General features: G+C 36.1%; 1 protein-coding gene across 1 annotated transcript in view; it reads left to right on the top strand.

The window, feature by feature from the left end:
• Positions 1 to 15,906, top strand: part of LOC141499054 (O-acyltransferase like protein-like) — an 80,906-nt gene that overhangs the window by 54,987 nt on the left and 10,013 nt on the right. Inside the window, exons 7-10 of the mRNA XM_074202002.1 lie at positions 1,400 to 1,502; positions 4,015 to 4,116; positions 5,409 to 5,574; positions 15,114 to 15,193. Coding sequence (XP_074058103.1) covers positions 1,400 to 1,502; positions 4,015 to 4,116; positions 5,409 to 5,574; positions 15,114 to 15,193 — 451 coding nt within the window. The remainder of the gene's footprint in view (positions 1 to 1,399; positions 1,503 to 4,014; positions 4,117 to 5,408; positions 5,575 to 15,113; positions 15,194 to 15,906) is intronic.

The raw sequence follows: 15,906 nt of genomic DNA, 5'->3' as shown, positions 1-15,906 counted from the left end.
GGCATAGCCATTGAGAATTTAAGGAGTAGATTTTATATTGGAGCACACTTTTAATGAGCAATCTTAAAAAATAAATTTTCAGGGTTGATTTACAAATTTAAGCAAAAATGAAAAAAAAATTGAATCCCTAGATAAAGTGAGGCTTCAGTTTTTAATTTGACACTGGTATCAATCATTACTTCTCTACTTCTCTGTCCCTGTTTTGTCTTTAAAATGGTGGGACTGAACTAGATAATATCTAATATCCCTAGAGAATTTGATTTATGTCTTAATAGGTAAAGTAGAAAGTTATTTGAGGTCCATAGAGGTTACATATGATACCAGGGAGAAAGCCAGGAAGTTAAGTCAAGATTTGATCCCCAGACTTCTGATCTTAAACATAATATACTATCCATCACGGCATGTTGCCTTGGAGTTTCAGTAGTACTTGAACAATCTTCAGACATGAAAGAAACTTATTTTCTTTGCTTATTTTATATTTTGTATTTTATACAAACCACAAAACATTAGATGACCTTGTTTCCATTAAAACAGGGTGGGTAATAGTCAGATCCCAATGGACCAAAGTAATAAGCACTTCATAAGCAAGGTTGGGGAGGAATAGCAAAAAAAAAAAAACTTGCAGAAATTTTTAACCTCAGTAGTAATGAAAGAAATTCACTTTAAAACAAGTGTGAAGTACCATCTTATATCATATGTAGCAAAAATAAATTTAATAAAAACCTTTTATAAAAGGACACCATGGGGAAATAGGTACATTGATGGTGGCAAAGCATATTGGTATCCATTTTTTGGAAGCCATTCCGGCAACATGCAGCAAGAATCATAAAAGTGACTTTTGAGTGAGTTATGAAAATCAAAACTATTAAAAAAAAACTAAACAACATTAAGAAGGACTGTCAGAAATAAGCAGCTGGCTTCTTTGATGAAAACCTGGCATAACTGGTCAAATACCATCTGACTGGCAACATTTCTTATGATCCTTTGACTCAAAAATTCTACTCCTGAGAACACATTCCAAAGAAATGATTTGAAGCAAAAAAGAAACCAATTTGTACAAAAATAGTCATGATTGCACTAATTATAATAGAGAAAAAATCTGGAAACAACTCAGATATTAAAAAAATCGAATGAAGGTTATATCACTATTAAAAGAGGAAAATATAAAAGTTTTACAGAAATATAGGAAAAGTTTAAATCTACAGGAAAAATAATGAAATTAAAAGAATAGAATTTATTTCCCTCTATCCCACCAATACTGTTAAAAAATATCACAAGGGATAAAAAAGGTTAAAGTGTTTGTTATTCATAAATTATCATAGATATTTAAGTATATAAGTTTATCTTTCATTGTAAAATTGTCTAAATTAAATTAAATGCACTTTTATACTCATTATAGATAATGTGCTTGAATGGAAAACCAGAGTGCTTAAAAATCCACTATACCTCTTTTCTCGAAGTGGTCCATTCTACCTTGGGGTTGACACATTTTTTTTAATAAGGTAAATAATGTCAAACATTTTTTTCAAATTCTTTTCTATCCCATTTCCTGTCCCTACCCTCAATTATATTCTAAACAAAAAGGTATACAGTACAAATTTAATTTTAGGTAACTTTGACTTTGTTCTGCCCATTTCTATTCACTACTTTAAAGACACAAATAATCTCTTCCTATTTTAAAATGTCATATTTTTTCAATTAAAAACAATCTACCACCTTTTAAAAATTTTTATATAAATATTTTATTTGTTTTCCAATTAGATACAGTAGTAGTTTCTACTAATCATTTTTGCAAGGTTTCTAATTGTATTATTTCCCCCCTCCCCCCAACAGAAGGCAGTCTGATAGTCTTTATATTTGTTTCCCTGATAGGCATATATCAAAATTGAATATGTTGAGAGGAAAAAAATGTGTCCTTAAGGAAAAAAAGAAAATATTAAAGATAGTAAAATAATGTAATACATAAGACAACTTCTTTTAAGAATAGAAGATAATAAACTTTGGTCTTTGTTTAAACTCCATAGTTCATTCTCTGGATACAGATGGTATTCTCCAACATGATCCCCTAAAACTGCCCCTGATTATTGCACTGATGGAGTGAGCAAGTCCATCAAGGTTGATCATCACCACCATGTTGCTGTTAGACTCTATAACATTCTTCTGGTTCTGCTCATCTCACTCACTCAGCATTAATTCATGCAAGTCTTTCCAGGCTTCTCTGAAATCCCCACTGATTTCCAATAGAATTTCCAATAGATTTCTGATATGGTATTCATATACTATAACTTGTTTAACCATTCCCCAATTGATGGACATCTACTCTATTTCCAAATCTTTGCCACTACAAACAGAGCTGTTGTAAATGTTTTTTGTACGTGTGGGGTCTTACCTTTTTTTCGTGATCTCTTCAGCTTTATGAGAGCTCTAAGATCCTACTTGAGCATATCTGCCTCAACCTCTCTTTTTCATCTGCACATTTTCTTCAGTGTCTGTGGATCAAATGAGCTTGGCAACCTTCATAAAACTGCCTTTTGAACCAGGATGATTTTTATTTATTAACTAATGAATGAAGTAAGTTACTTTTTCAGATTAGATAATAAAAGCTTGTACAATGATAATAACAGCTTCCATTTATAGGCACATAAAGCTTTCATATACATTATCTCATTAGATCCTCACAACTGTCCTGACAATTAGGGAGCACTAATGTGATCCCAGCTTACAGAAGAGAAAACAGTGACTGAAACTTTCTTAGAGTCACATAGCTATTACAGGTCAGATCTGGGGCACAAACTCAGGTTTCAGAACAACTAGTCAGGGCTCTTTTCACTGGGCCATGTTTCTTTATAGAGCTCTGGTCTTTTGAGGGAGGGAGGTTCAATTTCATGAGTTTATCTGTATTCCTATCCCTTGAGTTTGTTTATATTTTTCTGGTTCCATTTTCTTGTGTTTGGTCCTCTCTGTAGTTTGTACCCTCATATTTGTGAAAACAAATCAGGGCTGTTGAAGACATTTAAATTTCCATGGCAAGGCTAAGGATTTCTTGATCTTAACCATTAATTCTACCTTAAAATGAAGAGGGAGGTGAAATTGGAACTAGTTGTTTTACTTCTCATTTTGGCTACATATCCTTTGAGGGCTACATGATATTAGTTTCTAGTGTGAGTCATTATACTTGCTGAATTTCCCAGGAAAATATAAGATGAAAAATTTCCTTAGAAATCTCATCTTATATCACTGTCACTTTCATCCTTTCTCTGCAGGTTGAGACATATTGAGTCCTTATTCAAACAATCATTAAGAATTTTTATAACCCCATTTTTGTAGTTTTCTTGGCAAAGATATTGCAGTGTTTTGCTATTTCCTTGTCCAGATCATTTTACTGATGAGGAAACTGAGGTAAACTTACCAAGGTTCATACTGCTAATTTGAATTTGAATTCAGGTCTTCCTGACTCCAGGTTCAGCATTATATCCACCACAGCTGTCCATCAGTAAGGACTACTGACTAGGAATACTAGACTTGGAAGTCAGGAGATTGGGATTCAGTTCTTTCTTTTTATCTTGAATCATTAATTGGCCTCATTGCTCTCTCAGTGTCTTGGCTAATTCTTTAAGACAAATGAATCTTTGATCTGCATTGACGAAGAGAGTTTCCACAATGAGAGTTCCCATTAATGATGAAATCATACATCAGAACCCTCCCTCCCACCTAAGAGAAAAAAAATAACTGGCTTCAAAAGCCAAAACTCAGTTTATTCATAAAGGGTAGCTAATGAACTTTGTCAATAAATCATTTGGGGTTAAACATTTTAGTAATGTTATCTTCTGTATTCTCATCTATCAAAAGGGGGTATAGTTCAAGCTCACAGGGTTGTTAGGAAGATCAATTGGGGCTATACATTGCAAGGATTTCAAAAGCTATATGCTACAATATTAAAGGGAAGGGATTTATTTTCATCAACAGTGTTATAAGTAAATCTCTTTTGATTATTGAATTATCATTCTCTTTCAGTGGCTATTTAAGTGCAAGGTCATTTTTAAAACTGTACCAGAATGCTGAAAAAGGAATAACCCTCAAAGTCATACTGAGATACCTTTTCAATCGACTTGCAAGGCATGTTCATTTATATATTTTATCATTTTATCACTTTTTAAAACAATATAGGACTAATTTGTATTTTCATATAAATAGTAGGCATAGTAGGCATCATGTTTCTCTGACTTTGTATGCATAGTGGGTGCTTAGAAAGTATCTGTTGAATCCAGAAAGGAATTTTTAGAAGATTTCTCAATGAAAAGGAAAACCAGACAAAAAAAGATATTTCTTCCTTTGTAAATTGGATTTTAATGTTGAATTTGGATCAAATTAAGGTATGATTATGAGGATTTCTACAAAAGAATTCACAAGCCCCCAAAGGAGTCCTGGCTCCTCTCCCTAACCTTCCCTTCCTGTTCTCTCCTCTCACATGGGGTCTCTATATCTGTCAGACTTTAAGTGTAGAGGTTATTTCTTGGTCCAGTCACCTGGTCACATGGATAGGTATGGGAACTATGACTTTGTTTCCACCAGAGACCAGTTTTCCCCTCCTTAGATAATCTGATAACCCCCTTCTCCCAGGCTCACCATATTAATGTAATTAGTTTGAACACTTAATCTCCTAATATCATGGCAACTCAGAACTCCCAAGTTTGAGATCCATCAGCCTCAACATCCCCTGTGGTATGGATCTCAGAGATGGTACTACTAAACCTAGGAGATATCTCAGTTATTTCAAGCAGGGTTCTGTATCACTACATTTTCATTTCTTTAAGGAATTGGGATGATTCCTTCAAATTAGTTGCACAAGAATTGTCCCATATTCTTTACATCTACTGTGGTTAAGATGGCAGTATATTATGGTAAAAGGCATACTGACGTTAAGAAAAAAAAATCTGGGTTTGATTCTAGTCCTATCATCTATTCCCTGTTTGAACTTGGGACAAATAATTTCATCTCTTTGGGTCTTAGTGATTTCTGTTTTACAAAGGGAGTTAAAATACACTTTAACTCCTTCCTTAAAATGATCCTTTAATGTTGGCAGTATATATTTTATTATCCCACTTTACAACTGAGGAAATAGACTCATAGAAAGTCAGTGACTTTTCTGAGGTTACCTAACTAGGAAGTGGCAGAAGAGGGATTTAAACTCAAAACCTTTGATCCTAAATACAACATTTTCGCAATTACACCTAAGGGTTCTCATCTCATCACATGAATAATCCAAGTCACAGGAATGATTTGGGTGGCAGAAGAGGTCTGGTGGTCTGCCCATCTCCATCCAAAACAAAACAAATAAAACACCTTGTATGGAGGATCAAATGGCTCATTGGTAAGTTACATTTTCACTCTCTTGAATCTCTTGCCAGGTTGCAGCCTCTCCACTTGTATTCAATATGTTTGCTAGTTGGATTGTATTCCCTTGTTCCCTGGGGATCTCTCTGGGAGATTCCCATATACCATCTGGATAACTGCAGGAGGATATGGTGGACGAATCTGCTCCTTCTGAACAATTTCATTTCCGTGCAGAATCCTGTAAGTCTTCACTCATAGAGTTAATAAACTTTTAAAAGTGATGTGTCAAGGATCTGAGTCTTTTTCTTTGGATATACTTGCTGGTTTAGAAGAGGGCTGATAGGAAACTCTGGGCAATATCTTAGCAGTTTGAAGACTGAATCTCCAGCTGCAAATTCTATCACTAGTGGGGAATGGAGGATTATAGTTAAGGCTGTGCTAGAAAAGTTTAACAAGCACACTTTTAAGTTCTAGCTGCATTATTAACACATTATTAAGTCTAGATTTATGTCTTTATTAAGTCTAGAATGGTAAATCAAACAGCAGGATTTTGTTGATTTTTGAAGTATAAATGATTACACTGAATTTTTAATTGATATTTTAATTGATTTTAATTGATATTTAATTGATAATTATTTTTCCAAATACATGTTATGAAAGTTTTTTTCAAAATCCATCTATATATGCATATGTATATTTTTAAGTTACAAAATTTAAGTTACAAAATTTCCTTCCACCTTTCCTTCCTACACCTCCCCTCACTGGCAAACAGCCAGGTTAACATTGTACATCCATATTTTTCATAACGTGTTTACGGATTAGTCATTTTCAGTTTGAGGAATTAATGTTCAGTTTCCTCAAATCGTCTCAAATCTCGGTCATTTCCCTTTTCTATCATCTTGAGGAGGGGTGGTTTATGGTATTCACTTTTGAGTAAAAAGATGAGTCTCTCAGGTGGCAGAGAAGAAGGCAAGGAAGACAAATGGTTTACAGGATATCTTAGTACAACATGTCATGGAGTGTTGACCTCTGCCCATATTTTGGTCTTACTACTTGAGGCCAGAAATTATTTTATTTTGTCTTTGAATCTCCAGAGCCTAGCATAGTGCCTGTATTTTATACATAGTAATAATGTATAAATGTATGTTAACTGGTGGTTTGTCTTCTGAGCACTTTGAGATAAGTTGTGCATATTGGTTACTCTATACCCAGAAAGTCCATATGTGAATATTTGTTAACCTTACCTCCTGACCCCCGCATCACAGTTGGCCTTCAATTTGTAACTGGACTGGCAGCAGTCCCATGGATGCTTCTGAAGACGCTGAAGGAATTTTCTTGTAATTTGCTTCTTGTGAAGAAAAGCTTGGTGCCTGTAATTAAATGATGTCCCTGTTTCTGGGTATGTAGCAACAAAGTCTGCTGAATGGCAAACTACTCATGTGCGGCAGCTTCCTAATTACCCAACATAACGCAGTTGACAAACAAAACAGCTGCCTTCCATTTACAGATGCCCAGGAGTTTAGATTAGAGCATAAATCACTGTCTAAATACCTGCAGGCGTGGAAAGTTCCCTGAGGATGGGTACAAGAGCATGGAGGATGGTTCTGCTCTGTCCTTGCTGAAGTAGTCTGAACTTTAGTCCCAATATGGCCAGCCTATGGCACTCTGGGAATCAGGGTGGTAAGGACATGAGTCTGGGGCCATTTAATTACAATTACAGGGCATCATGAATCCCCCAAATCAGAATTATTCAGGTTCTCAACAGCAAGTGTGCACAAAATCCCTCCCTGGCAGGAATTTCCTTTTCAATAGAGGCAATGCTGTGCTTGGAATCTGATTGTTTTGTTTCCCTCCCTGTTAGGCTGCAACAAAGAAAGGGTCCTTCTCTCCCTGAACAAATCAAATGAATTGCTCCAAGGATTTTCTTGGCTTTAGGAAAAAACAGCTGCTTCATTTAGCACAGTTAGGGACCGAATTTGGAATAGTAGTCTTTGCAGTCCATTATTAGGAACAGGCATAAGAGTAGAAGAGCATTTCTAACAGTGTAGACCCAGGAGATGAGTACCAGGAACACACATTCTTAGTTTAAGACTTTAGGGCTGAAATGCCCTGATCAGAGCAGCCCTAAAGAAGCCATCTATGTCAACAGGGGCAGCTAGCTATGTGGTACAGTGGCTAGAGTGTAGGAATTAGAGTCAGGAAAACTAAATTCAAATTCAGTCTTGGACACTTTCTAGCTGTGTGACCCTGGATAAGTCACTTAATGCTATTTGTCTCAGTTTCCTCATCTGTAAAATGAACTGAAGACAGAAATGGCAAATGAATCAAGTATCTTTACTAAGAAAACCCCAAATGAGGTCACAAAGAGTCATAAATGACTGAAAAATAAAACCTCAGTTACTGTGGAAGGGATAGCACATGTGGTGAAGATGTTGGGAGAAGAAGAATAAAACTTATAGGTAATAATCATCTTAGTGATGGCTAAATAATAAAAACTGGGCAGTGTCAGTTGGAGTAGCTGTCCTTCTTGTCCCTTATAACTCTTCTCTAGGAGTCTTCTGATAATTCTTGACTGTTTGGGGGCAACTAAAGGAAGAAAAAGACTGACATTTCTTGATCAATGTGAGCTGGTCTTTTGAGACTTGATCTACCACATTTTCAAAAACAAGAAGAAACTTGATTAGATTGTTTCTAGTTAGTAGAGGGCAATTCTCATTAGAGAACTATCTGTATTTCAGAGTTCAATTCTCCATAATCTTTGGAGAATGAGATGTGTGGAGAATGAGAGATGTTGCTTTATTAAGGGAATTATTAATATCATGAGCTATTCTTGAATGGGAGGAAATTATGATTTTGGAGGGAGAGCTCACTGAGAATCTGAAGATGTAAGGAGATATTTCCTTACCATTTTGAAGTATTCAAAAGTAGAATGCATTGATTCAGGAGACTCATTCCCTCCTTATTAAAAGTCTTCGGGGGCGGCTAGGTGGCACAGTGGATAAAGCACCGGCCTTGGAGTCAGGAATACCTGGGTTCAAATCCGGTCTCAGACACTTAATTACCTAGCTGTGTGGCTTTGGGCAAGCCACTTAACCCCATTTGCCTTGCAAAAACCTAAAAAAAAGTCTTCAAGAAAAAGTTGAGTGACACTTTTCTGGTAAATGAGGCTGAAACTTTGCACAGTTCTGCCTTATTCAAATCATTATGTCATTGGTTCTCTTCGAGAAAAAGGACCTGCACCAATAAGGATGGTTCCCTTCACTCCTAATTCCATCCACCCTCACCATCCTTTTCCACTTTCTCTCCATTAGCCTCTCATCCTGGAGATGCCTCTGCCCTAGGGTCCTCTCTTCTGATTGGTGAGTGCCAGGCCTGGACCACCATTTCCTGAAGTTTCTAGTCCTTCCCATTTCAATTCTGGCTCTACTTCCCCTTCTCCAGATTTTCCTCCCAAATAGCCTTGCCCTTATATAAAGAAGGGGTCCCAGGAAAACAGTTTAGCTAAGAGGAATTTGGCCAATCACTGTCCACCACCTGATCACCTCCTTCCTGGTATGTAACCAGCCAATATGCTAGAGGGAATAAGTGAGGGAAGTATGAAGAGATTTACCTATTTTCAGTCACTGTCAGGAGTACCCTGCTTCCTCAGGAAAAAGAGAAAGTTATAGTTCTATATGGATTAGTATGAATCCAGGCTTATATATATATATATATATATATATATATACACTGAATATACATGGGGCTTATAATCTTGTGAGATTTAGATTTAGGGATGAGTGGAAGATAGTTTTCCATATTAGACAAGGGCATCATCAATACGGAATTATGACCTTTTGACTGATCAACTTCCTAGAAACTTGTTATCTTGCCACTTGTCACTACAATGCTCTTTCTGACCCTCTAGTTTAATTTGTCTTTGCAGATTTGGATGATATTTTAAAAATTGTCTCCTATATATGGAAAATGTCAACTTAATTATAGTTGACCCTCAGTTGCCTCATCTGTAAAATGAGAAGTGGGAACAGATGGCCCAGTACTAAATTTGTGATTGTTAAAATTTGTGATCTTAAATTTTTTTTCCTTTGATAGGATAGCCCTTTTTTTAGGTTTTTTTGCCAGGCAAATGGGGTTAAGTGGCTTGCCCAAGGCCACACAGCTAGGTAATTATTAAGTGTCTGAAACCAGATTTGAACCCAGGTATTCCTGACTCCAAGGCTTTATCCACTCCAGTGCTTTATCCACTATGCCACCTAGCTGCCCAGGATAGCCCTTTAAATACTTGAGGATAACTTTCCTTTCTTATTGAAGAAATGTGGCAGTAGTAGAAGGCATACCTGAAATCTCAGCTACTGGGGATATTGTGACACATTTTTAAGCAAACATCAAGCCTAAAGGATGCTACCCCATTTAGCACCTTTGTGCCCCAGATGACCAGGAACTCCCATCAAAAGACACCAGGTGCATCAAAGGTGGCACAGCTTGAGTATTGTGTCATCCAAAAGTCAATCACGTTTCCAGCTTTGTTATTTCTCTTTTAGAGAAAATCTAATCTAACCTATATTGAGGAAGTAGGTGACTGGTGGATATTGACTCAATTTCCTAAAATGGGATAAGATTTTTATTTATTATTTTGCAAAGCAATGGGGTTCAGTGACTTGCCCAAGGTCACATAGCTAGGTAATTATTAAGTGTTTGAGATTAGATTTGAACTCAGGTCCTCTTGACTCCAGGGCCAGTGCTCTATCTACTGTACCACCTAGCTACCCCAATGGGATGAGATTTTAATGGGAATGAAAATAAGGCATCTTTCAAGCCTAGAAGAAGACACTTATGTTGGTTTCTTTGTTGTGGTGCTCTAGCCCTAAGTATACTTTTTTGATAGAAAAGTCACATCAGAAATAAACTTTGTAACAGCTATGATGTAAAGAATTATAAGATAAAGAATAGGTCTTATATTTAAAAACCCATGTAACTGCCAATTGCTGTAGTTCAGGACAGTTATCTTCTAGGCAAAGAATCAACTATAATGGAAATAGAATTATTAGCAATTAAGGTAGGTTTGGAGAATTGGTAGCAATTTCTTGAAGGGGCTGAATTCTAAATCACACTCCCCTTGGATAAGAATAATTTAATATATTTTACCAAGTGGGTATCCTGTCTTGATGGCAAACAAAAATTGAAAACCAGTTCTTGAGTACAATTAAGAAGACTCATTCTAGCTATACGTTAGGAAGACGTAGAGTAGGCTTTCCCAGACTCCATCCATTGGACCAGAGAAGAAGACAGCAGATCAACTGTCTTGTGGAGTTGTAGAAGAGTTCCTGGGTAGCTCCCAAACTCCTGCATGCCATAGTTTGGGCTAAAGCAGCAGACTATGAAAGTCAGTGTTGATTATCTGATTCCATGGTTCTGAACTAGAATTGATCCAAGGAGCAGAGTGAGTTAGGCAGAAGAAAACTAAACAGAGCAGGCAAATGTCTTAGACCTTTTATAACTGAATATAATAATAGCAACATAATCATAATAGCATTTATAGAAAGCTTTAAGGTTTTAAATTAATTATATATTAATTTAGTTTTTAATTTAATATTGCAGGGAAACAGTTACATTAATACACTGTTACCAAAACTGTGAATTGCTGCAGCCTCTCTGGAAAGAAATGTAAAACTATTCCCCAAGAACTGTTTAAATGGGCATACCTTTTGACCTAGATATATCATAGATAGATCACGTCTTTAAAAAGATCAAAGAAAGAAAAAGAAACCATATATTTAAATTGTTTAAAGCAGCATTTTTATCGTAGCAATCAATTGAGAAGTATCTGCTTGTATATCTTATGGTATATAAATATAATGGAATATTATTGCCCCTTAAGAAATTATGAAAGATATGTATAATAGGTGTTGTATTTCTTACCTTTGCAATGAGTAGGAGGGAATGGAGGGAGGGAGAAAATCTGAAATTGAAAAATTAAAAACATCTAAAAAGGAAATGAGGAAAGACAATTTCAGGGAAAGGTGCTTGAGTCTTTGTTCCAACACCAACAACTCTGTTGCAGATGGATCACATTCTTTATGATAAATCCATCACAAAAGTTACTTCCATATTTTTCCACCGTTGCCATTGCTGATCGCAACTCCCTCCTTTCATATTTCTCCACTACCATGTACTATATTTTCTCTCTCCTTTCACTCTGACTCTGCTGTAGGGTAGCTGAGTGGTGCAGCAGACAGATTTCTGGCTCTGGGGCCAAGAGGCCCTGAGCCCCATACCACCCCTTAGGCCCAGAATCTACCTGGCCCTATGGTCCCAGACAGGCCTTCCAATCCCAGCCCCTTGCAAGAAGTAAAAAAGAAAATGTGTTATATCTGATCACTCTTCCTCATGGTCCATCCTCTCCTCCATCACCCACATCACCCTCCTTCCCTCTGTCCCCCCCCTTTCTTACTCCAGATGCCTATACCCTATTTAGTGTATATATATATATATATATATATATATGCTGAAACCTGGAAAACTTGAACTGATAAAGAGTAAAGTAAGTAAGTAGAGCACAAAACAAGAACACTATAAAGAAAAATAAAGATTTTAAAGCTCTGATCAATACGACAATAATTGTCATCATTGTTGTCCATTGTCATCATCATCATCGTCACCACCATGTTTGCTAATCTAAGGGGCAGGAGGCAGAACCTGTTTTATTTTAATTTGTACTTCTATAATTATCTTTAACTTGAAACATTTTTTTCATATGCTTGTTGACAGGTTAGATTGAGAATTACCTTTAATCATTTATTTATTAGTGAATGGCTCTTGTTATATAATTGAATCCATTTTTGGACATCAAACTTCTATAAGAAAAACTTGCTGCCAAGATATCTTTCCTTAATTAATGGTTTTCCTTCTTATTTTAACTAAAATAGTTTTGTTTGTATGCAAATTTTAATTTTAAGCAATCAAAATTGTTCATTATCTTCTGTGATTTTCTCTATCCTCTAAAACCTTTTCTTCTCCATAGATATGACAGATCTTTTCTTGCTTCTTCTGATTTGTTCATATTATGTTTTTTTATCTGTTATGTATTCATCTTGAACTTATCTTAGCAAATATATGAGAAGTTAGTTTAATTTTCTGCCAAACTCATTTTCAATTTTCCCAGTAGTTTTTGTTGAATAATGAGTCATTGACTAAGTAGTTGTGGTCTTTGGGGTTTGTCAAGCATTAGCCACTGTTTTTTGTTGGCTTTCCTTTATTGTATCCCTAATCTTTTCCCTTTATCAACTTCTCTATATTTTTAGCTTTTACCAAATGGTTTTAATAATTGTGGTCTTATATAGTTTGAGACTGATATTGCTAGACTCCTGTCCTTACTACTTTTTTCATTATCTCCTTTTGAGAATCTTAACCTTTGTTCCTCCAGATGATTGTTTTTTATTTCTGTAATTTAATACTTAGGGAGCTTATATACTATAAAAATATAAATTAACTAAGAAAATTTTAACATTTTTATTTTATATATAATATATATATATATATATATATAAAACTTCATTGGAAGTGATGAATAACTTCATTCCATGTATGGAGCATAGCCAGAGTACCTGTGCAAAGGCCTAAAAATGGAAGATGGGGTTATTCATGCAATAGAGTGATGCTGGGTTGTAGAATTAGGGGGAAAAACATAATGTGTCATCAGTCTGGAAAGATAGATTGCGGTCAGGTTTTGAAGGTATTTACAATCCAAACAGTCTTATCTTAGAGGCAAGAGGTTACCACTGGTGTATTTTGAATAGGAGAGTGAAATGCTTAGATCTGGACTTAGGAAAAATCACTTTTTCAATTGTGTGGGGATGGATTGGAGTAAAATGAGTAACAAAAGGCTATGGGTAAGGAGACCAATTAAGAAAACATTGCATTACTTAGTTTAGATGATAAACGATGAAGGTCCAAAGGTGGTATCGTAAGTAGAGAAAAGGCATCAGATACAAGAGATACTGTAGAGTTAGAAGTTGCAAAGTTTGCCAATTGATTGGATATGTGGTGTTACTGTTTGAAGAATCAAGGTTACAATTTTAGGGCACTAGAAAAATGGTGACTCCCTTAACAGGAAAAGGGATTTGGGGTAGATAGGTGGTCTGTAGGAGAAAGGTAACAAGTTTTGTTTGTACATGTTGAGTTTGAGATGTCTCTAGAATATCTATTTCAAATGTCCAAAATACCGTTGGTCATTCAGTACTGAAATTCAGTAATGAGCTTGATTGGATCTAGAGACCTGTGAATCTTTGCTTAGAGATGTTAAATTAAAGAGCTGATATGGTTACCAAGAGAGAAGTTTAGAAAGAGAAGGAAGGTCAAGGATGGAGCATTGAAAGGACACCCACATTTAGAGAATTTAACTTGAATGCTGATCCAGCAAAAGAAACTGAGATGAGGTAGTCATGTATAGGAGATAGGAGGGGAGAAGAGTGTGTCATTAAACCCCAGAGAGGAGGGAGGGAAGAGGAGTGATCAATATCATTATATGCAACAGAAGTCAAGAAGGATGAGAAATGAGAAAAGATAATTCAGATTGACAAGCGATTGTTGGAAATTTTGGAGAAGTAATTTCAGCTGAGTAATGTGCTTGAAAGTTTGATTGCAAGGGGATATGCAGTGGCTGGGAGAAAAGAGGAAGAAAACAGTTTATTCTTTCTAGGAATTTGAGAAGGGGAGGAAAAAATATGGAGTAAAGGTAAAGAAGATGGTAAAATCTAGAGAAAATTTTATAACGATTAGAGAGACTTGGTCATGTTTGAAGGCTCTAAGGAAGGAAGAAGTAGACAGAAAGAAAGAGACTGAAGATTAGAGAAAGAGAAAGGGAAAGGGATGATTGAGGAGTTTTGATGACAAAAACTGAAGAGAAGGGTATGAAGAGCACATTTAGGATGCCTAGGGAGGCAGTGACATCCAGAGGAAGGTAGGACTCTATGTGCTCAGTAGGAAGGAACATGAAAGGAAGAAATCCAAAATGAAGGGAAGTTTGTTCATTATGAAATGGAAATCTTAGAGGGCATAGTGGAAGAGGTAGACAGAATTGGAGTGGAACATGAATGTGAGATTATAATGATAATGAGCCAGGACTTGGTTTATTCCTATGTAGGAGATGATTAAATAATAAAGGGATAAGGAGAGTAACAGATGGTGGGACTTTTGTTGGCCATAAGGGTACTAGCAGATAATAAATGAATTATAATGATCACAGTCTCCAAAGATTCCTCTGCTCAGTGACCCCCCCAATGACAAAAGGTACACTAAACAGAAAAATGGATACTCAACAAGGACACCACAGAAGAGGTCTTGGGCAATATTCATATGAAAGAGGGAATTCCTGTAGATGTAATGATGTTTGTCCTTCATTCTCAAAACCACAAGATGCATGGAGAGTGGGCTTGACAGACTGCTCTGGGGGAAAATATGTTTCTCCCTCTTCCCCCATGCTGCTTCTGTAGCAGAATCCCAGCCACCTCACTCAGGTTGTGACTCCGAATATGGCAACATTTATTCCCCATCATCACTCAGAGGGCAAAAATTGCCCACAGAATGACCCACCAGCTGTCCAAACATCCTTTCAGCCCCACTAGAGACAACTTGCCCACAGAAGTGTTTAGCAGCTGTCCAAACACTGCCCTTTATCACCTTCTCATGGATAGAGTAGTCAGGAAAAGCTGTAACTTCAAGAAGTTTATTTTTTCTGGAAAGTGTGAGGAAGATGTGACTTTTTTTCCCCTCAATTTTAGTGCAACGGCTGGTCATGGTATCTTGCTGATGATTTCCAGTTCCATCTTACGACACCTTTTGTGATCTTCATCCATAAAAGGTGAGTTTTATTTGGGTCTGGGTTGCTGCCATGGTCTCTCCCACTGGCCTGAGTAAAGGGAAGCTAAGCTTTTTAAAAGTTAGATACATAAGCAACAGAAATGAGCTGAAGAAGAAAATGGCAAACCATTACACTATCTTTGCCAAGAAAGGTATCTTTACCCAAATGGGATTACAAAGAATCAGAAACACTTAACAACAATCACTTAAACATCTTTCTCTGAAAAAACCAACATAAATGCATATCAAATGCTAACCTATTAAGAGTTCTCAAAGTTTTCTTCTCATTTCTGTCCAGTTAAATGAGAAATTCAATTGGAATTAGCCTAATTAGGATAAGTAATCTAAACCCTTAATTTTAAAGATGTGAAAATTGAGACCCAGAGTTCCCCAACTAACTGGCAAGTACCTGAGACTGCATTTGAACTGAGGTTTTCTTGACTCAGGCCCAGAATATTCTGTGTCTATGTCTAAATAATATTCTACTGTGAGCTAGACATGTACAAGTCTTGAGGAGTAAAAAAAAAGTAAAAAAAGGTGCTGCATTATAGTTACTATTATGATATTCATGGTAGCTTGTGCTATGACTTTCACTAAATATTGTCTCATAAATATATTTTACATATTACAGTCTTAAAATTCCTGTATATTTCATCATTTCAATAATTCATAGTTTATAAACTACTTCCCTTTCTATAGTGCATTCAGGATGTT

This window comes from Macrotis lagotis, chromosome X (genome assembly GCF_037893015.1).
Source record: "Macrotis lagotis isolate mMagLag1 chromosome X, bilby.v1.9.chrom.fasta, whole genome shotgun sequence".
NCBI classification, from domain to species: Eukaryota; Metazoa; Chordata; class Mammalia; order Peramelemorphia; family Peramelidae; genus Macrotis; species Macrotis lagotis.
The sequence above is the reverse complement of the archived record's forward strand: the minus strand, read 5'-3'. Positions and strand labels throughout refer to the sequence as shown.